General features: G+C 35.9%; 1 protein-coding gene across 3 annotated transcripts; it reads left to right on the top strand.

Annotated features, from left to right (window-relative positions):
• The first annotated feature begins 14,323 nt into the window (after positions 1–14,323).
• On the top strand, positions 14,324–18,187 carry LOC139353641 (uncharacterized). Of its 3 annotated transcripts, none has more exons than XM_070997981.1 (8): positions 14,324–14,455; positions 15,082–15,160; positions 15,214–15,335; positions 15,391–15,462; positions 15,762–15,971; positions 16,090–16,419; positions 16,562–16,721; positions 16,849–18,187. In XM_070997981.1, exons 2-8 carry the CDS (start codon positions 15,082–15,084, stop codon positions 17,316–17,318), a joined length of 1,443 nt encoding a protein of 480 aa, XP_070854082.1. In that variant the 5' UTR covers positions 14,324–14,455; the 3' UTR covers positions 17,319–18,187. The 3 variants fall into 3 exon arrangements, with proteins under 3 accessions (XP_070854082.1, XP_070854083.1, XP_070854084.1); XM_070997982.1 differs by having other exon boundaries at positions 14,336–14,391; XM_070997983.1 differs by having other exon boundaries at positions 14,356–14,395.
• The last annotated feature ends 5,738 nt before the right edge of the window (positions 18,188–23,925 follow it).

Below are 23,925 nucleotides of genomic sequence, written 5' to 3'. Positions count from 1 at the left end.
CCTCGTAACGAGCCGCGTTTCTTACACACCCTAGTCCGTAGCCATTTTCCACGTCAGTGTTAATCAGCCGTTTGTTTTTTTCCTTATCCACACTCTAAACAGGAAAATGGCTCCCCGTCCACGTAGCGCTCAGGCTCTGGATAGCAGACGTACTCGAGGTACTCAGTCCTACCGATGCCGAGTCTGCCGCGGAATCCATCCTCTTCGGAAGTGTCAGAGGTTCCTAAAGCTGAGCGCAGAGAAGCGGCTGCGGGCAGTGCTTATTAACAAGTACTGCGCGAACTGTCTCGCACACGAGCACTCCACCGGGAGCTGTCGTAGCGGTGACCGGTGTAGAACGTGCAACCGGGATCATCACACGCTGCTGCACATGCATGACCTTGGTTCCCGGAAAAAGTCCGGCTCCAAGCAAAAGTCCCGCTCCAAGCAAAAGTCCCGCTCCAAGCCACAGCCCGCTTCTCCGCAGCGTTCGCGCCGGCAAGATCCGCCAACTCGCCAAACGCCTGCTCCTCCATCGCGCTCAGCATCCTCGACACCAGCTCCGTCGCTCGCCGCACTTCTCCAGCGGCATAGCGTTAATGTCCTCCCGACTGCTGTGGTGATCGTCGAGACCGGAGAGAAGAAGTTCGACACCGCCGCACTCATCGATCCGTGCACCCCGACAAGCTCCATTGATGCATCCCTGGCCGCCGCGTTGCGTTTGCCGACAACGAACGTGGGCGACGAGAGCATATGCACGGCGACGATTCGCTCGAAGGTCGACGAGGCCATCAAGCTGGAGGTGGTCCTCAAGATCGAGCCTAACGTGCGCATCCGCACTCCCATCCGTGCGCTCAGTGAGAGCGTCGTCCAAAAATTTAAGGAGCTACCGCTCGCGGATGAGGTTTTCCACCGGCCAGCCACGATCTCATTGATCCTGGGCGCCGACGTCTACCCGAAGGTGATAAAGCCGGGCTTTCACATGGTCGACGAGGGACTGCCGGTAGCCCAGAAGACGGTGTTCGGGTGGATCGTCTCCGGCGCCTGTACGCAGGCTTGAGGCGTAGGCGGCTGGCCGAAGTTCCGTCCCCGTTATTATTTTTGCAACGCTAGCGATTGCAAGGGGGGCGGAATGTTCAGGCCCACTGTCCGGCGAATCTGGACTGGCCCCGCTATCCAGCTGCACCAGCTGCACCGCTCTACCGCTCTACCGCTCTCCCGCTCTCCCGCTCTCCCGCTCTCCCGCGCTCCCGCTCTCCTGCGCTGTTCCTAGCTCCCGCCATGAAGTCTCCGCTGCGCTTTGGAGCGCAGAGCGGAGCTTAGACTAAGTCAGTTCGATTTCTGAAGTGCAAACGAATAAACCGCGGTCGTACCCCCGCCTACTTTTTACCCAGTTTAACTTCTTGTGAACTTTTTATTTCCGACTAAGGGGCAAATACGCGTTCGAGTGGTTTCTCCCCTACAGCTTCATCAGCACCAGCAGCAAACCGCACCAGCAGCAAGCCAACGAAGCCCTTCGAACCAGCCCGCCGACGCCGAACGTTTTCCCGTCGTCGCCTCCCACGCCATTCCACCAGCGCCAGCACGGTACCCCGCTGCCCCCCGGCGTACAACTAGATTGAAATCTTGTATACATTTCATATAGGTGAGCATACTGATTCTTACTAAAATCAACATTCAGATTATCATATGGATATGACTCTGAATTCAAGTGAACTTTCAAGTTTGATAAGTTATTTGTGATAAGTTCTCCATTTAGTGTAAATCCAATTATAGCAAATCTTGGTTTTTCGCGGTTAGCCGACAATTTCACATTCCAGCTGTGTTGACTTCCATACCCCAATTTGGGGTTAACATATGAATCCCAACTCCGGAATGCGATTGGTAAGTTTACACCACTTTTAATAATATCGTACATCTTAATTTTCGCAAAATCGCTCGGAGTTACATGGGGAATTTTCCAGGTTATATTCGTCATTTCCAACTTAAAAGTTTGTTCATTTCTGGTTTGTTCAAACACATCACCAAGATTCTTAGTTAGCATCAACACTAGTTCGTGTTTACAATTTAACAAAACTTTTTTATAATCCTCAGCAAATCCCAATAAATTTTTTAATGGTACAGAAAAGTTAAAGTGGGGTCCCGTAGATATTTCGTCCCCACTGCTCCATCCGGAATTTAATAGATTTTGACTTTGAAGATTATCCAGAGATATATAATTTTTTAGGGTTGTAGTCATACCGACAAATCGTGTTTTATCAATCTCACATCCATTTATTTCGTACTTAATTTCATCCAAAAAGTAAGCCATACAATTATTTTTAAAAAAAGTGGTAACATTTTCAGTTGTAGGTCCATTCGGTGAATCTTTTCTAATAATTCCTTGAAAATTAAGGTAACTTTCGTGAGGAAGCAGGTACAAGTCTTGATTTTGAATAGTAATTCGAATTTCATCGTTTGGCTTAAATGTTTGATTATACGATGAATAAGTATGAAACTCTTTCTTCGAAATACTCTCATCTGAGTAAACCTTTTCTCGAACATTTAAAATTTCGTTCATTGTTTTCCTTTCCACCTTTTATATTATACTCGAAGCTTCAAGCCTAACGACTTTAAAAATAGTTTATTTTTCAAAGTAAGTGAGCTTCTTTTTACTTTTGGTCCTCTTTCTATAGCTTTACAATTAGTAATGCTTGGCTGAGGACTTAAGCTACGTCTTTTATTATAAATAATCATTCTATTAACCGAATGTGCATGCGAATCGAAACGTTTTCACCACGTAAATTCACCAAATCACCGTTTTGATCAACTATGCGTATAGATAGTGTGCTTATTTCGTCACAGTTGATTGGTAAATAAATTAGGTTATGTGGTGTCACTGTCATTTTATACCCAGGCGGAACATTAATGCCAAACTCATGTAATGTATGATTCGGTGTATTATCTACATATGAACCGCTGATTATATTACATTCCAAACGAATTGTATTAATTTTTAATATGTTCACGGTCTGATCTGATCGATAGGTTTTTGTAGGATGTGGTTCTAGTACTTTTTGATGGAAACCAAACAGCTGTCCAACCGATCTTTCCTTATTAAAGTAAACTGACTCTCGCATGGTAGTTATTTCAACTTGAAGTGTATTATTATTACTTTGAATTTTAAATGTATTTTCCAGGTTATAGTCTTTTAGTTTATTGTAAATGAAATCGGTGATATCATTCAATTCATATGATCCAGTTGGAATTGTAATAACCTTGTCACCGATGTGGAAGAGGTTATTTTTTTCATCAATATTTGGAATCGAATTATACATATTAAAATCGATAAGAGCGCACTCATATCGACCATTCAATTCGATAGGTGGAAAAAAGTTTGTATTTATAATGGAACTATTTCCATTCAAGGATAATGCAAGTGATCTAGACATATTGAAATCTCTTGATAAACTGTGGGATTGTAAGTATCTAACCAAGCTTTATATTGAAATTACTCCTTAAATCATAATAAATTGATCAAATCCTTTTCTGTATCTTCCGTTATCCATTTCGTTATCCTTGCTAATTAATAGGAATCCGTGCTTGTCCTCCCAACATTTTTGACAAATTTTCACAAATGTTTCATAATTCATATCAGTGTTAATATGGTCCCGATATATATGCCGCATATTTAAATCATCTTGCTTAAACATTATAATAAAGTTGGCATTGTCACGAATCAGATGTTTAGGTATATGACTATACGTTTGACATAAATAAAAAGAGTCGATATTTTTATGTCGACCCATACAAAAATAAGATCTTATGTTATCTTGTTTTTCACAAGCTACGTCATCGAATATCATAATGGAATTGTTTTTAGCTTCACTGGGGTCTAGTACACCCTCATTATGGGAGAATGTATGATATCCCATTCCTTTAATCGGTTTGATTAATTTCTCCAAGTACTCATATTTAGGTTGATATAAACTTTTTGAAAATATATAAACATTTTCGAATTTTAATCCATTAGGACTCTCTATTAGACTTAACATAATATTAGTTTTACCACAATTCGAAGGCCCAACAATTAGAGCCCTTATTGTGTTCGGTAAGAGAGCACTATGTCGGGGCGGTAGATTTTTCTCGTTTTCATCGTTAATATTTCTAACTACAATTTTTTGTTTCTGACTTATTAAACGCATCTTTTAACCTAATGTACCTCATTCAATGAGAAATATTTGATGATTAAACATCAATAAAATGGGGAAACGTTTTTATAATCGCATCAGTCGTATTTTTAATTGTAAACACGGTGGTGGTCTTGTCGATAAGCTAATTAATACATTACCGTTTGAAGCCCATATTCCGGGATATAATTTTTGTGGACCGGGTACAAAGTTACAGAAACGGTTGGAACGTGGTGATCAAGGAATAAACCCATTGGATGAAGCTTGCAAAGAGCACGATATCGCATATTCTCAAAACAAGGCATTGAGTGAACGACATAGGGCAGACTCCATATTAATTGACAAAGCCTGGTCGCGTGTCAAGGCACCAGATAGCAGTCTTGGTGAAAGAGCAGCAGCATACTTTGTTACAAATATAATGAAAGCCAAGAAAAAATTTGGTATGGGATTGAATAAAACGGAAAAGAAAGGAAGGAAAAAGATATTGAAGAATAAAATGAAGAAGACAAACCTTTCGACTGTAATTAATGCTGCTACTAAGACATTAAAAAAACAAAAACCATTAGACATTATGAGTGCAATTAAAGTTGCACGTAAATCAATTCATCAATCAATGGGTTCTAAGAAAAATGTTAAAGTACCTCGTATAATTAATGTACCCAAAATTGGAGGTTTTCTACCAATCGTGCCGATCTTGACAGCCCTCAGCGCTCTTGGTAGTTTAGCAAGTGGTAGTGCAGCAATTGCAAAAACAATTAACAATGCGAGAATGGCTAAGGAAGATATGGAGGAGAAAAAACGTCACAATAGGAAAATTGAAAGTGTTGCTGTAGGAGAAGGATTATATCTCAAGCCCTATAGAAAGGGTTATGGTTTCTTTCTTAAGCCCTATAGTAAGGGGAAAGGAATTAAGAAGCGAAAAAACTAATTTCTCTGCTACCCAATAGACCACTATCAAATATCGACATTATACATTTTGCTAGGAAATATATCCCACATTTTAGAGGGGTGTTTATGAGAGATCTACTCCCAGAAGCACCAAAAAGTAGGGAGTGTGGTATAGTAAACTTAGATAATTCCCGATCAAGTGGTACACATTGGGTTGCATATAATAAAAATAAAAATAATATACATTATTTCGACAGTTTTGGAAATCTTCAGCCACCTAGAGAAGTTGTGAAATACTTGGGACATAGAATACAATACAACTACGATAGAGTTCAAGACTTTGATACATACAACTGTGGACACCTGTCCCTCGCTTTTCTACTTTCTTTCGTAGAAAATGTGGAGTCAAAACCGGTATATTTAAATGGTTAATTTACATTTGGGGGGTTGAAAATCAATGTATGGGTACGTGTATGTGTGAACTCTGTATGGTATAAGAAGTGGACCTGCACGCGTTCAAATTCACAGTCTAAGTTTCTACTTCACATCGAACGTCATCTAGAGGACAAGAATTTTTGATCATTCTTAACAAAAAAAAAAAAAAAAAGCCTATAACTGCTCATAACAGCTCAAAACAGCTGGTGACCAGCTTATAACAACTAGTAAACAACTAGTTAACAGCTACTAAACAGATAATAACCATCTAATAACAGCTATTAACCAGCTAAAACAAGTAGTAAGCAACTACGAAACAAGTATTGAACAACTGCTAAACAGGTAGTAAACATCAAAATACAGCTAAAAACAACGTGGAACAACTGTACCAAGTCCAAAAAACTCAACAACCATCATGAATCAGGAAAACCAGATGAACATTGTAGTTAAAGAGTTCAATAAATTTAATAAAAAGACACTGCTATCGAAGACAAGGATGCCTGAAAATGTAAGATTCCCGATCCTCAAGGCGGAGCGCAAAACAACAAAGGTTGGAGAATCTATTGCTCTCGAGTTGGAGGAGCACATTCTGTACATGCCGGAAAGGTACACCTCTCTTCAAGATGTTATCATCAATGAAATGGTTGATGGAAAATTTAATATTTATAAAAGTAATGACAATTTGTATTTAGAAATAAGTCAGTAATCATTAAAAAGATTGAGATTTTAAGAATATAACAATAAATACACTTTTTAAAATATAATGAAGAAAATGTATCGAATCTTTTTAATGATTACTGACTTATTTCTAAATACAAATTGTCATTACTTTTATAAATATTAAATTTTCAATCAACCATTTCATTGATGATAACATCTTGAAGAGAGGTGTACCTTTCCGGCATGTACAGAATGTGCTCCTCCAACTCGAGAGCAATAGATTCTCCAACCTTTGTTGTTTTGCGCTCCGCCTTGAGGATCGGGAATCTTACATTTTCAGGCATCCTTGTCTTCGATAGCAGTGTCTTTTTATTAAATTTATTGAACTCTTTAACTACAATGTTCATCTGGTTTTCCTGATTCATGATGGTTGTTGAGTTTTTTGGACTTGGTACAGTTGTTCCACGTTGTTTTTAGCTGTATTTTGATGTTTACTACCTGTTTAGCAGTTGTTCAGTACTTGTTTCGTAGTTGCTTACTACTTGTTTTAGCTGGTTAATAGCTGTTATTAGATGGTTATTATCTGTTTAGTAGCTGTTAACTAGTTGTTTACTAGTTGTTATAAGCTGGTCACCAGCTGTTTTGAGCTGTTATGAGCAGTTATAGGCTTTTTTTTTTTTTTTTTGTTAAGAATGATCAAAAATTCTTGTCCTCTAGATGACGTTCGATGTGAAGTAGAAACTTAGACTGTGAATTTGAACGCGTGCAGGTCCACTTTTTATACCATACAGAGTTCACACATACACGTACCCATACATTGATTTTCAACCCCCCAAATGTAAATTAACCATTTAAATATACCGGTTTTGACTCCACATTTTCTACGAAAGAAAGTAGAAAAGCGAGGGACAGGTGTCCACAGTTGTATGTATCAAAGTCTTGAACTCTATCGTAGTTGTATTGTATTCTATGTCCCAAGTATTTCACAACTTCTCTAGGTGGCTGAAGATTTCCAAAACTGTCGAAATAATGTATATTATTTTTATTTTTATTATATGCAACCCAATGTGTACCACTTGATCGGGAATTATCTAAGTTTACTATACCACACTCCCTACTTTTTGGTGCTTCTGGGAGTAGATCTCTCATAAACACCCCTCTAAAATGTGGGATATATTTCCTAGCAAAATGTATAATGTCGATATTTGATAGTGGTCTATTGGGTAGCAGAGAAATTAGTTTTTTCGCTTCTTAATTCCTTTCCCCTTACTATAGGGCTTAAGAAAGAAACCATAACCCTTTCTATAGGGCTTGAGATATAATCCTTCTCCTACAGCAACACTTTCAATTTTCCTATTGTGACGTTTTTTCTCCTCCATATCTTCCTTAGCCATTCTCGCATTGTTAATTGTTTTTGCAATTGCTGCACTACCACTTGCTAAACTACCAAGAGCGCTGAGGGCTGTCAAGATCGGCACGATTGGTAGAAAACCTCCAATTTTGGGTACATTAATTATACGAGGTACTTTAACATTTTTCTTAGAACCCATTGATTGATGAATTGATTTACGTGCAACTTTAATTGCACTCATAATGTCTAATGGTTTTTGTTTTTTTAATGTCTTAGTAGCAGCATTAATTACAGTCGAAAGGTTTGTCTTCTTCATTTTATTCTTCAATATCTTTTTCCTTCCTTTCTTTTCCGTTTTATTCAATCCCATACCAAATTTTTTCTTGGCTTTCATTATATTTGTAACAAAGTATGCTGCTGCTCTTTCACCAAGACTGCTATCTGGTGCCTTGACACGCGACCAGGCTTTGTCAATTAATATGGAGTCTGCCCTATGTCGTTCACTCAATGCCTTGTTTTGAGAATATGCGATATCGTGCTCTTTGCAAGCTTCATCCAATGGGTTTATTCCTTGATCACCACGTTCCAACCGTTTCTGTAACTTTGTACCCGGTCCACAAAAATTATATCCCGGAATATGGGCTTCAAACGGTAATGTATTAATTAGCTTATCGACAAGACCACCACCGTGTTTACAATTAAAAATACGACTGATGCGATTATAAAAACGTTTCCCCATTTTATTGATGTTTAATCATCAAATATTTCTCATTGAATGAGGTACATTAGGTTAAAAGATGCGTTTAATAAGTCAGAAACAAAAAATTGTAGTTAGAAATATTAACGATGAAAACGAGAAAAATCTACCGCCACGACATAGTGCTCTCTTACCGAACACAATAAGGGCTCTAATTGTTGGGCCTTCGAATTGTGGTAAAACTAATATTATGTTAAGCCTAATAGAGAGTCCTAATGGATTAAAATTCGAAAATGTTTATATATTTTCAAAAAGTTTATATCAACCTAAATATGAGTACTTGGAGAAATTAATCAAACCGATTAAAGGAATGGGATATCATACATTCTCCCATAATGAGGGTGTACTAGACCCCAGTGAAGCTAAAAACAATTCCATTATGATATTCGATGACGTAGCTTGTGAAAAACAAGATAACATAAGATCTTATTTTTGTATGGGTCGACATAAAAATATCGACTCTTTTTATTTATGTCAAACGTATAGTCATATACCTAAACATCTGATTCGTGACTATGCCAACTTTATTATAATGTTTAAGCAAGATGATTTAAATATGCGGCATATATATCGGGACCATATTAACACTGATATAAATTATGAAACATTTGTGAAAATTTGTCAAAAATGTTGGGAGGACAAGCACGGATTCCTATTAATTAGCAAGGATAACGAAATGGATAACGGAAGATACAGAAAAGGATTTGATCAATTTATTATGATTTAAGGAGTAATTTCAATATAAAGCTTGGTTAGATACTTACAATCCCACAGTTTATCAAGAGATTTCAATATGTCTAGATCACTTGCATTATCCTTGAATGGAAATAGTTCCATTATAAATACAAACTTTTTTCCACCTATCGAATTGAATGGTCGATATGAGTGCGCTCTTATCGATTTTAATATGTATAATTCGATTCCAAATATTGATGAAAAAAATAACCTCTTCCACATCGGTGACAAGGTTATTACAATTCCAACTGGATCATATGAATTGAATGATATCACCGATTTCATTTACAATAAACTAAAAGACTATAACCTGGAAAATACATTTAAAATTCAAAGTAATAATAATACACTTCAAGTTGAAATAACTACCATGCGAGAGTCAGTTTACTTTAATAAGGAAAGATCGGTTGGACAGCTGTTTGGTTTCCATCAAAAAGTACTAGAACCACATCCTACAAAAACCTATCGATCAGATCAGACCGTGAACATATTAAAAATTAATACAATTCGTTTGGAATGTAATATAATCAGCGGTTCATATGTAGATAATACACCGAATCATACATTACATGAGTTTGGCATTAATGTTCCGCCTGGGTATAAAATGACAGTGACACCACATAACCTAATTTATTTACCAATCAACTGTGACGAAATAAGCACACTATCTATACGCATAGTTGATCAAAACGGTGATTTGGTGAAATTACGTGGTGAAAACGTTTCGATTCGCATGCACATTCGGTTAATAGAATGATTATTTATAATAAAAGACGTAGCTTAAGTCCTCAGCCAAGCATTACTAATTGTAAAGCTATAGAAAGAGGACCAAAAGTAAAAAGAAGCTCACTTACTTTGAAAAATAAACTATTTCTAAAGTCGTTAGGCTTGAAGCTTCGAGTATAATATAAAAGGTGGAAAGGAAAACAATGAACGAAATTTTAAATGTTCGAGAAAAGGTTTACTCAGATGAGAGTATTTCGAAGAAAGAGTTTCATACTTATTCATCGTATAATCAAACATTTAAGCCAAACGATGAAATTCGAATTACTATTCAAAATCAAGACTTGTACGTGCTTCCTCACGAAAGTTACCTTAATTTTCAAGGAATTATTAGAAAAGATTCACCGAATGGACCTACAACTGAAAATGTTACCACTTTTTTTAAAAATAATTGTATGGCTTACTTTTTGGATGAAATTAAGTACGAAATAAATGGATGTGAGATTGATAAAACACGATTTGTCGGTATGACTACAACCCTAAAAAATTATATATCTCTGTATAATCTTCAAAGTCAAAATCTATTAAATTCCGGATGGAGCAGTGGGGACGAAATATCTACGGGACCCCACTTTAACTTTTCTGTACCATTAAAAAATTTATTGGGATTTGCTGAGGATTATAAAAAAGTTTTGTTAAATTGTAAACACGAACTAGTGTTGATGCTAACTAAGAATCTTGGTGATGTGTTTGAACAAACCAGAAATGAACAAACTTTTAAGTTGGAAATGACGAATATAACCTGGAAAATTCCCCATGTAACTCCGAGCGATTTTGCGAAAATTAAGATGTACGATATTATTAAAAGTGGTGTAAACCTACCAATCGCATTCCGGAGTTGGGATTCATATGTTAACCCCAAATTGGGGTATGGAAGTCAACACAGCTGGAATGTGAAATTGTCGGCTAACCGCGAAAAACCAAGATTTGCTATAATTGGATTTACACTAAATGGAGAACTTATCACAAATAACTTATCAAACTTGAAAGTTCACTTGAATTCAGAGTCATATCCATATGATAATCTGAATGTTGATTTTAGTAAGAATCAGTATGCTCACCTATATGAAATGTATACAAGATTTCAATCTAGTTACTATAATCGTGAATCACAACCATTTTTGACCCCAAATGAATTTAAATTGAAGGCCCCTATTATTGTGGTTGATCTTTCATATCAAAACGAATCAGTGAAAACTGGTCCTATTGATGTGAGAATTTCAATAGAACTGAAGACACCAAGTCATGAAAATACCCAAGCTTACTGTCTCCTCATACATGACCGTTTAGTTGAATATAACCCATTAAACGGACTAGTACAACGAGTTGTTTAACATTAGAAAAATGTTGAATGATACTGTTTCGATTGATGTTCAAGGTTTCTTTGATAATAATAATAATTTTATTTTAAAGGAAATTGGAATTGTATTCGAAAAAGATCCAAACTTGAATAATAGTATTTTAATAGAACCACCATATGATTTTACTTTGCTAAATACAAAATCTCGAAAGACTGCAATTTGGTTAACCAATACACATCACAAAATTTTTTGGAACGATGGAGAGAACAGTTTTCCACAAACTCGAAAGTATCTAAGGACAATTACAAGCGGAAAACAAATTATTTGTAAAGGTGTGGAAAAGAAACGATTTCTACAGAAGTTTTTTGGGAGTCGTCAGCTCATTAATATCGAGGAAATGGGCTGTCCGTCATTAAACAGGTTTAAAGGAAACCGGTTTCCCTATTGTGAAACACACCTTAAGGGCGGGGTTTGTGCTCTAAACAATGCATACATTATTTTGACATTTTTTAAAAGTAGCTCCAAAACAATAAAATAATTGTTATACATCATTTTAAAGTTGAGACTAGATGTGTAAAGACCTACAAGAAAATAGAATTAACAAAATGAAATTTCATTAGGAAATTGACCAATTTATTGAACAATTTAAAGGAGAGATAACTGGTCAGCATTTTCAATATCTTCTAAACACAAAATCTATGTTCATGAATCGAGGTGGACATGATCTCAAAACTACGAATTATGGTGAACACTTTACATTTTGTAATCCAGAAATGACGTCGGAAACGTGCGCCTGCTTCTTCTATGCAAATCGCCGGAATCAAAGCAGAAAATTAATTTCTATGTATAACAAAAATGTTCGCAATACCAAAATAAATGAATAAATGTATTATTATGCTACAAAATAAACTTCTGACTTTTTATTTCGAGTTAAAATTACAGGTACGGAGAATGGAAAATATTTCCTTGACTGAGATATGTCGGCTACTTGCGAGTTGTTGCGCGGTCGTGATTTCAACCCCTATTATGGGAACGTCGTATGAGGTCGTATGAGGTCGTTGGCGTGAGGCCCACGATCTTGTCAATGAGCGTGCGCCTTCTGGGTTGTGCATGTGTCCCTTTTATTGCGGTCCAGGTAATTGACAGGTGCGCATGTTCGGGTAGCTCTTGCTTGAATCCCTTTTATGACATGTTTATGACCCATTTGTGGAAAGGAGAGAATCTTAGACAATTTACCAGTTAAACGTTCTGGGGCGGAAACAAAAATGTGTATTTGAAAATATTCCACATCTGAGAATCATTAACTTGTGAGATTTATTTTATTGGGGTTCTTTTGATTTCTAAATTAGTTTTACAATCATAGGAAACATTATTCCCCAACATGATCGGACATGTTCCTCTAAGATAACCATCTTTGAATACTTTGGGTGTGCGACCTTTCACACGTGCACAGCAACACCTGTGATAATGAGGCAAAAGGGTACGTGATCACACCTTTCCCCAACATGATCGGATATGTTCCTCTAAGATAACAACCTTTGGATACTATGGTTGTGCGACCTTTCTCACGTGCACCTTTCTCACCTGACTATTAATTGCACATAATGAGGGGAAGGATACATGATCAATATTGTCACATGGGGATGTGGGGGCGATGGGGGCAATTAAGTATACTCTTTATAGACATGATCGCGACATTTTTATGACTTCAAAGCCCATTAAAATCAGTTAATTTATTGGATTATGCTAATTGTCCCAGAACCCGCATACGTTAATGAGGGGGGGAGGGGGGGCCGGGGGCCATTAATATGATAATTGTCCCAGAACCCGCGTTTCCCTACTACTGTGTTATTATCTTCTAGCTCTGCATCCACACCCATATCGGCCTCTCCTGTATACATTGGCAAAGGTGTTGTCCCTTCTTCTTCACTCTTTTCCGTCTCCTTTTTCTCTTCTTCTATATCTTCCTCTATATTCGTTTGTGAAAAGAATTGATTATAGGAATCACTATCATCGAAAGACCTTGGTGGAGTTATGTTTCGATTAGACTGCGGATCATTCTCATTAGTTGTAAAGTAGAAATCGTCAAGCTCTCTCTCATCATCATCGTATTTCTTAATTTGCTTCATTTCACGCTTTACTTTTATACTATCTTTTACATTAGAAATCTTTTGTTTTTTATTTTCCTTAACAAGTTCATGTACACTGGTAGAAAAAACACGAAGTGAAATCAAATATATTTTTATTTGATTTTTTTTACTCCCATGCATAGTCATATTAAATATTAAAACCTTTCATTTAAATAAAAAACATATTTAAGCCGTATGTCAAATATGTAAATATTCAATTCAAAGTGATTTTTATTTAAAAACAAGTTAGTCACTTTCAAATCCAATGTGGCCATCTTGGTTTTAACTATTATAAAAAGTAGTTCAATTCATAGTATATTTGATGGTTTTTTATATTTCGAGTAAATACTTTTTCCATTTGTTCGGAATATGAACTCTTTTATTTTGAATATAGAACGTTTTTACAATTTGTATTTGACCAAATAATAGTAAATTAGAAATCAAATTACATATATGTATATGTATCTATGTACATATATGTATTAAATTTGTGACCCATATTCACAACATAATTTAAATTATTAATAATTTGCAAAAGAAAAACAGCTTTAATATTTAAAGAATATGGTTTTAGTTACGGCTGCCCAACCATCGGCAGCCTCTTTCTATTTGCATGACAATTATCATAAGATTTGGCTTTGTAATTTACTATTAAAAGTACAAAAACATGCTTAGCCAAAGAAAAAAGGTGCGTGTATTGTAAACGCTGGGCCGTAAAACCAACGGCACAATGTGCATACTTACATACATACATTCAGACAAATTAGAGATAAATATGAACAAGCAAAACGGCAAACGCAAGCGCGTCTTCTTTTTCCATTCGCATTCGTACATTGGTGGTCAAGAAAATATGTATGCGCATAGGAACATTAATATTTCTTGTGTATCGATGTTTTGACAATAAGATATGGTACTATAATATATAAATATAATAAAATAAAATAAATATTACTAAATTGACATATACAAGTTATTAAACTTAAGGACTTATTTGTACATATTTTGTTATTTTCTTCCCCATTACTTTGACTTCTATTGTAAAGTAACGGCACGCGACAGAATTTGTCCGTCCTTTTTGCACACATGCATATGTATGTATGTATGTATACACGAAATATTTTGACACTCCGATTTGTAGCGAATCCCGCGATCACTTCGAAGCAAGCGGTCCTCCTGATCAGAAGTAAAAGTGATTTATAGTTTTGTGAGTGAGTTTTTAGAGAGAGTTTGAGAGTTGAAAAAGTGAAAAGTACAGCAAAAAGCAAAAGGTGAGTCAAATAAAAAAACAATAATTAGTTAATACATGTGCACGTTTTTTTTGTCGCATTTTTCCTTTTTGAGTTTCTTCTTTGTTGTGCGCGTTATTATTTCGTGATAATTTACATTTGAAGAAATTAAAGCTTAAAAGAGCATTACATTTAAAACAAAAAAAGATATACGGTTGTGAAATAAACATAAAGTGGATAAGAAATGAAGAATATGAAAGAAAATTAAGTGAAAACCCGCCCAAGCTAGATAAAAGGAGTAGAATGCACGAGAAGAAAAACTCTAAAAGGGCGCTAAAAAGACGCTTTGCTGCCGTTGCATTCTGCTCTGTGGCGCAGTCGTTTCACCTTTTTTTACGTATACTATTCGGTAAGTGGTAAACACGTGTATCAGGATTTGGCTGAAATTACATTACCTAAATTACCTATCCACTGATGCCAAAGTTTACAAGAAATAAGTTCAAATTATGAGTATATTTAACTTTTGTTTTGTCAAAATACTTATACCAAACAGTGTACGTAATAAAATTTCAATAAAATCAAAAATGCGAAAAATTTAAAAAAACATTTGCACATAAATTCGAATTTATAAAAATATAACAACATTCCTTTACACATATATGTAAAAGATGGACGAAAACGACGAACTCCAGCTGCAAAGTTTGCTCGTCTCCTTTGGCTTGCCCGAAGTTTTTGAAGAGTTAAATCGTAAGTTCCTCTTTTTTTAAAAATACATTTTTTGTGAATCAATTTTTTGGCAGGTAAAGGTGTGACCTTTAAGTCTCTCAAATTTTTGACCGCGGACGACATAAGGGATGCTATTGGCAATATAGGTATTCGAGCTGAGTTTCGGTACAAACTGTTAGGGTGGCAAAAATCACAGGTATGTATGGAAAAAAAGAGTTTTTAATATTACATTCTAACGTTTCTTTTAATAGAATTTCGGTGAAGACTCAGGTGAGGAACAAGACCAAGAGATCCCCATTGCAGGTGCTGCGAAACCCAAATTGGTAAGATTTAAAATTATATTTAACAACCTAACTACTTTTGAACAAGACTAACCTCTACATAATCTGAAAGGATTTTACGACCCAAATCAAAAACTTTCCATCACACCACAGTTTAAAGAAAGTATTGGTCGAAGTCTTTATAACAACAGAGCTAATTTATACTTTGACCACGATTTTTTTCAAGCTGTGACGTGAGGGAAAGTATCTAGGTCTGTGGTCGCCTACAGGTAAAATCCTTTTAGATCTTGTAGCGTTTAATCTTGTTAATTGTCGACCTGTCTTATTATTGTTTTTAACAGGTTGCAGACATTTTGAAGGGGTATCCACGGGGAAGGTTTCTCCTCGAGCAATATAACCTAAAAAACACCTTAACGACGGATCAAAGAGACCAGATAATTAGTATCATTATAGAGGACATCTCAGCTAGGAAGCAGACGCTTAAAACTACAGATTTTGCTGATATTGTGAACCAAATCGTGGAGGTATTTCCCTCGGAGAAGAACTGGAGAGTAAGTTATGACCGTGCTTTGTTCTAAATCTAAACACTATCAATGTTTTTGAACTGTGTTTTGGCTTAACAAATCTGTTCTTCATTAAGTTATTTATGCTTTTATTAATTTCTTCCAGGACGTTTACTACAGGCCCCGAAACCTTATACAGAAGCATCCTGCAGGAAAACTGTACTGGAAGTACGCAAATCTAAGGTCAAAGCTTTTGAAGCGCGGTCGATCCGGTCCATTACAGGAATCCGATCCTGTGTCCCAAACAAGTGGTTTTGCTGACATAACAAGCTTTGCTTTGAAAGCAGAGCTAAAGCGGGAAATTTCTGATTGGCTCTCTGTGTGTCAGAAGTGGAGGGAATCTCATGCCCAACGCAAAAAAGACATCGAATTGCTGGATGGTCCACAATTTCTAAAGGAGTGGCCAAAATACGGTGATTGCCGTGCTCCAGACTTGGTAACTTCTTTTAATTTCTATTCCGTACATTTGTATTCCATTTTGTGATCCAAATCTCCTATTAGTTTATGTATTTAAATCCTTATATATAAAACAACCTACTCAAAACATATTATAAAACTACTTAACTTTATCTTTAAAGATAAAAATTGATTTCAACTTATTATACCCTGAGAAAGGAGATATTTTATTTCGTAAATGGGACCCGTTCAAAGAAAAGGTTTTTTGCTTTTACGGAGATCATATACAGAACAAAGAGTGTCTTAGAATATTAAAGACAGCTCAGAAAACGGTATCAATCGGTAATATATAATTTTTTAAAATTCAATCTACACATTTTGCAGGTTACACTTTATCTTCTTATGATAAGCTTAGCTTTTTCTAAATTATGCCATAACAAAAAATCTAATAAAATATTCTTATTCACAGATTCCAAGGACTACATCTACACTATTTTACTTACCTCAGTCGTGTCAAATAATTCATGGGCCGTAATAAAAGGAACAAACAAGAGAAAAAAATTCTCCCTACTGGACTCACAGGAAAGTCTTGTCCTCAGAATCAATTCCATTGCGGACTATGAGGAAAAGCTTCAGCAGTTAATTATTAAGTATTATATAAGCTCAGAAACGGTGCAGCCTTTTTTGATAGTTGAAGGTGAATGCATAGAAAATTTGACAGGATTTTTCGTATACTTTGATAAGTCATTATATAAGTTTGACTCCTTTATAGAGTCGTTAGATGTATGCTTTAAGATTTTTAATACATTGAACTTAAAATACCCCGTACCGTCAGAATTTGCTTGGTTGTTCATACAGCAGTACATATATGATATACATACCCCATATGATAAAAAGTCTTCAAACTTAACTTCTTTGCTAAATTTTATGAGAAAGTAAACGTTTTATTACTAAACTGGCAATGTATTCCTGTTTCAAGTGCTGTCAGAGCTTTTCGCATACGGATGAATTAATAGATCACTTAAAAATAAGTCACTTACTTAAGAAACCGACCATAGACAACCCGTTAATATGTAAATTTAAGTCATGCGATCAACTTTTTTTCAAATACGCCGTTTTCGAGAAACATATTTGTAACTCGCATGCTGAGATTACATTATCGGAAAATGACAACATTGAAGAAATCAATATTATCGAAATTAATAATACTTATGTTACTGCAGCTTCCAATCGCGACTCAAGTGTCGCTCTAAAGAATAACTTAGCACATATTAAAACCACAGATTATCAAAACAATTTTGAAGACAAGTCTTTTTTTTTTTCTTGTGGCTTGCACGCTCGACCTGGACTGCCAAGAAATGAGATTCTGTTTATACAAAAACAAATTGCTGATCTGCTAGCCCCAATAGCTAGTGCAGTTAAAGATGCTCTGACAAGTTCAACTTTATCATACGAAATACTTAATTATGTTTTAGATTTCTGTAAGAGTCCATTTAAGCCGATAGTATCTGAGTATAAATTTTTAAAGTTTTTAAAAGAGAAAAATCTCTATGAAAATCCTTTGGCATATACAATTTCAAACAAACTAGTACCTAAAATTAAAAGAGGCAAAGCAGAACTCATGCCTCACAAAGTGAACATACAACTTATGCCTGTAAAGTTCCAAATAAGAAAATTTTTCGAGATTCCAGACGTTTTGAACCTTACTGTTAAAAATCAAAAAGAGCTTATGAAAAAGGAAACTATTTGCAACTTTGTCAATACCTGTACATTTGCTAACAAGCTTTCACATTATGATATAAATGATATTATTATTCCGTTAAATTTCTATGCCGATGAATTTCAAATTAATAATGCCATAGGTGCACATGTTTCATCTATATGTGGCTGCTATTATTCTTTTCCTACTTTGCCTCAATACTTGCAATCTAAGTTAGACTTTATTTTTCCCTTTGCATATATACCAAGTCAAGCATTTAAGGAAATAGATAATGATGTTGTATTTTATCAAATATATCAGGTTTTAGAAGAACTAGAAAATGGAATTAGGGTAACAATAGGGAAAGAGTCATTTACTATATACATTGTAGTAGGTCTAATTTTAGGTGACAATTTAGGACTCAACTCGATATTAGGTTTTATAAAATCATTTAGAGCAAAACGATTTTGCAGAGCATGCAGGCGAAACAACATAGAAATGAAAAGAGACATTTGAACATCCAAATTTGTTCAGAAACAGGGCCTCGTATGAAAATGACATAAAAGCACAAGATGTTCTTGAAACAGGAATTAAGAGCGACTGTTTATTTAACGAACTTAAAACTTTTCATGTAACAGAAAATTTTTATTTTGATCTCATGCACGATGTCCTAGAAGGCGTATGTGTTTATAGCGTATGCCAAACTCTCACAGCTTTGATAAAAGGAAAAATTTTAAGTTTAGACATTATTAATTATCGGAAAAAATGTTTTTCCTTTGGAGAGTTAGACATAAAAAATGCATCGCGTCCTCTTGTTCTGAGTAAGTTACAAAAAAACGAACTAAGAATGACCGCTAGTGAGAAACTTTGCCTAGCTAGGTATCTGCCATTTATGATAGCGAGCTATGTGCCCAAGAATAACAAAAACTGGATTTTATTCACGCAAATGCTAGAAATTATTGACATGTTATTTCAAAATGAATTTAATGATGCTGACTTACAAGTTCTCGATAGAAAGATTCAAGCTCATCATAAATTATATGTTTCGTTATATGGACCAACTTTGAAACCTAAGCATCATTTTCTTGTTCACTACCCGACCGCGATAAGAAAATGTGGACCTCCTAAGCTATCTTGGGTTATGAGGTTCGAAGCTAAACACAGAAACTCTAAGTCATATTTAAGTTCTATAACGTCGCGGATAGCTGAATGTCGTTCTCTCGCTATAAAAGAAAGTCTTAGTTTCTCTTACTTTCTAACGAAGAACAAGGACGGAATTCCTCCCCACTTTAAAGTAATAAGTTTTGTAAATGAAGACATACATAAAGAATACTTGAAACAAATTAGTTCCTATAAGTTGTCATCTGAAAATGTTCAAATATCTGAGCATATTTTGTACAAAGGTATAACATATAAGAAAGACTATTGTTTGGGAATAAGAAATACAAACTTTTTATTATTTAAGATACTTTTTGCGTTTGTGGAAGCACAAACAGTTTACGTTGCCTGTAATAATATTGCAATTAAACAGTTTTGTACGCACATGCAGGCGTACGAATGTGGCAAAACACAAAAATCTGTGATAATAAAAAACATTGAAGACTTTACTAGCTGCCCTATGCATACGTATAATATAAATTCTAAGACTTACGTTAAGTACAAATGTATTTAAAACAAAAATAATGATAACGTTTTAGTATGGTCAAAAAAAAAAAAATGTAAGCAGAAAAATTGTTTGGATATGTTTAAGTTTATTTTCAATAAAAACACATTGCATACTTATTTGTGGCTTTTTTAAATATAAATCACGCTTGTTTTAAACTACGGATCGGTTTAAATTGAATATGCACCATAATAATATGGCTCAAATACTATATTTAAATCAAACATAAAGTACAGTTCTTTTAACGGGGATTATATTTAATTTAAATACGATTTGTATTTATATTAAAGTTCATCCCAGTCTGATTTAAATATGAGAATTATTTAATCCAAATAAAAATATGCTGAGTTTTAAGGCGGGCTATAATTATTTTAACTATAAAAACCATTTAAATGAAATGTTCTATTTACTGGAACTAAATATGAAAATATTTAAAATAAATATAAAAATATAATACTTTTTACTATGGAACATATTTAATTTAATTATTTTGTACTATTTTAACATATTTGATCGAAATTAAAAAATCGTTGGATTTACTACGAAATTATTCAAAAAGTATTCAACTATTTAACGTTTTCGTTTTTACGATTTTCATGTTAGGTTCTAAACCGCTGGGAAAAATAGTTGAAACGTTGGCGAAATAGTGACATTTACGATGTTTTTTCTACCAGTGTAAGGGTTCAGTAATAGGTTTAAAAGTTTCCTCCAATTGTAAATTTGTATGATTTTTGACTTGTTTGAGATCATTGAATTTTCGCCTCTTTTGGGCGTCCACTGCGTTCACCGTCTTCAGTGCTCATTTCACCACGTTTAAACTTAGCATACCAATCAATGATGGTTGATTTTCCTGGTGCAGACCCCGGAAACTCTTTATCAAGCCACGCTTTTGCTTCAACTGTATTTTTTCCTTTCAAAAAGCAATACTTTATTAACACACGAAATTCTTTTTTTTCCATCAACAATAACAAAAGTAGCTTCACTCAAATCACTATAACTCCCGAACTAATTGTCCGATTGCTGTCAAATTTCGACACGTATCGTTTGAAGGTTGGTACTGAATGAAAATCTTATGGAAAAAAATCTAGTAACGCCATCTATGGGTCAGACCGGGGACTTTTCATCCGGCCTAGTATATTCGTTTCTAAAATAATTATACCCGTTACTCGTAGAGTAAAAGGGTATACTAGATTCGTCGGAAAGTATGTAACAGGCAGAAGGAAGCGTTTCCGACCCTATAAAGTATATATATTCTTGATCAGGATCACTAGCCGAGTCGATCTAGCCATGTCCGTCTGTCCGTCTGTCTGTCCGGATGAACGCTGAGATCTCGGAAACTATGAGAGCTAGGCTATTGAGATTTGGCGTACAGATTCCTGAGCTTCTTACGCAGCGCAAGTTTGTTTCAGTAGACTGCCACGCCCACTCTAACGCCCACAAACCGCCCAAAACTGTAACTCTTACAGTTTTGATGCTAGATAAAAAATTTTTACTGAAAAAAAAATTTGCTACGCCCACTCTAACGCCCACAAACCTCCCAAGAAAAAAAGCTATGACGTCAGAGCCAGACAATGCGAAATGTTTTTACGCGTGTATGTGTGTGTATGTAAATAGTTGCCGGCCGAACTTAGCGGCAAAGAAAAAAGACCTGCCGGCGCTCAGAGAGAGCAAAGTGCGCGGCTAACTTGTTCTACTGAATAATGAACAATTTATCCATTTGTCCCATTGACGGGCAAAAACCTTTAAAGATCTGAAAATCTTTATTTATCTCTTTCAATAAATATGTATTAGTTTAATAAATACCTATAGATTTTCCCAAAAAACTTTCCCGTTCTCAGTCCAATGCCCTCAAACCAAGGTAGTTAAGACAAGCCTTGACACTAGAGCCAGAAAATGACATACATACAAATTATGTTTTTTGCTTCGGGATATATTAAAAAAAAGCGATTTTTATTTTAATATACAGCGGAGTTTTTATTGGTAAAGTTCTTTCAAGTTAGATCCCCAATCTTAAACTGATTTTACAAAATGCATTATTCTTATAACTATGGCTTTTAGCGGTGACAGCGACGCGAGCAGCGAAAGTGGACTTTGATTGAGAATTTTGATTGGTCAAATCTGTGGCCCGATGAAACGGTTTCTAGGCTGCATCTTTTGTTTAATTAATTTGGATTGGCCAAAGCTTTTATGCTGACGAATGGGTTCTCAGGCTGGACCCTTTGTTTAAATGTTTGAATATTGTTTATGTCTACCGTCGTCGATAAAGGCGTGAGAAGTGTTTATAATTCTGGTGCTGCCGATTGAAGGCGTGGGAAAGATTTGTGTCTGAGGGGTTAAATGTTTATGTCGGATTGATTTGAATAACTGCGATAGTAGGCTCTGGACTTATGTTATTGACAATTGGAATAATGGGTATCTCGGGATATACAGGTTGTATGTTGGGTTTGGTATCCAGGGTATTTGCGTATTGTAATGGTCGTCATTCTAAACGGAATGCCCGCCTATCATTTTTCAGCCAGAAAAACCAAAAACAATAGTTTTCGCAAACCCCTATTAAAGTATACTTTACGGCAGCGAGGGGTAATCTTAGCTTAGCTTTTGCGTATCAGCTGCATTGTTCAGTGCCGCCAACTGGGTTCAAATTTCCATGACGTTCCAAGAAAGAAAGCTTGAGAGTCTGGAAATTTTCGGTATATAAACGCCCACGCGGATGCAATCAGTCTCTTTCACAACCCGCAAAAGTATTCTTCTCCGACCGTCGTCTAATTGATCTTAAAAAAAAAACGCTACCAGGTTAAGTCGACGCGCCATTGATAAAGTATAGCACGCCAATTAAATTGCACAAAACCCAAACCATGATCGTTTTTGCATAAGTGAAAGAGAATTTCCTATCGGATGTGGCAGATTGCAGTCCGTTCGGGAATGGCATAATCTCATGTGCCCCAAACACGTGCTGGGTAGTGGAAACATTTCCGGAAGATCTCTTCCGCTGCTGCTTTATTTTCACTTCCTGGAAAAACCTCTTAGATCACAGGTATGGGCCACCTTTTTGGTATATCCGTATTCTAAACTAAATCAGCTTTCTTTGCAGTTCGAGGGCTGCCCGGGCTCAAGCTCCAATACGCCAGCGGCTTGCTAACACGAAAAGGCTAAAGCCAACCATCTCATGAGCCAGTATTAATCGTCTGGCGTAGGGATTTTACGGGTCTGGGAGGTCTTATCCGTCCCCACCAAATACCGGCAGTCAAGACAGTCCCATCTATTAACGCCCCGGAGGAATACCGTAGCAGATTCGAAGCAGAACAGCGAGTCGATTGACTACCCCCCTAGGAATCGCGACTGACAGAGAATCGCGACAAAGAAAAATATTTTAAGAGTAGTGGTTGCGGAAATTAATAATTTGTGGAACCCGACCATCGCTGAACCAAAATCATCGTTTGCCCATATAATCTTTATTAGTGTAGATGCCAAAATGGAATTCACAGCTAACAACAACACCGTCTCATCACTATCACGCTGGAAGGCCTTTCAACGCTGGAAGTTTAACCATGTGAGTTATATTTATGCGCCCTTGCATACCTATTTTGTGATCTATTTGTAAGTCGATCCAATCTCTCGTGTGTTTTCCCACACGTGGTGTAAGCTCCGATCGGGAGCTTTATTAGTTTTCTGTTTTGCGTATATATACCGAGAGCTTGGTGACCGCTTACAAGCTTATAAAGATTATTACCTAAAAAGTATTCTACCCTAAAGAAAGAAACAAACCCAAATGTATCATTAATCTCGTGCGAATTAAAAACGAGATTCGCTCGGTTCCACAATATTAATGACTCCGAACCCCCCCAAGAAAAATAATGACCCAAAACCGAATCGAAATGCTGTTTAGCCACCATATCACTCAAATCTTCGAACCTTGGTTTGTAAGCGCTTAATAATGAATTTATAGGAATAAATACTTAGTTGTAAGTCCCAAGAATGTTGCCGATATCCAATTCCATAAATTTAATCCGGCGAACAAATACTTTGTACATACGTAAGAAATCTTGTTAAATTTTCTGGTGTCGGTAGACACTAATGAATCAGATTCAACTAACGATAATGAAATACTACCTATCTGAAAGAAAGAAAATGTTAAATCAACAAACGCCCCTTTGCAAATAAATATGTATAATACCTTGAAGAAA

Source organism: Drosophila suzukii, chromosome Y (genome assembly GCF_043229965.1).
Source record: "Drosophila suzukii chromosome Y, CBGP_Dsuzu_IsoJpt1.0, whole genome shotgun sequence".
NCBI classification, from domain to species: Eukaryota; Metazoa; Arthropoda; class Insecta; order Diptera; family Drosophilidae; genus Drosophila; species Drosophila suzukii.
Note: the sequence above shows the minus strand (reverse complement) of the source record. Positions and strands in the feature narration are given on the sequence as shown.

Excerpts from the sequence above, each read along its gene's own strand:
- LOC139353641 (XM_070997981.1), top strand. The coding sequence starts at position 15,082 with ATGGACGAAAACGACGAACTCCAGCTGCAAAGTTTGCTCGTCTCCTTT. Across the intron at positions 15,161-15,213 it reads AGTTTTTGAAGAGTTAAATC|GTAAAGGTGTGACCTTTAAG; the intron begins GTAAGTTCCTCT and ends ATTTTTTGGCAG. Across the intron at positions 15,463-15,761 it reads GTGCTGCGAAACCCAAATTG|GTTGCAGACATTTTGAAGGG; the intron begins GTAAGATTTAAA and ends TGTTTTTAACAG.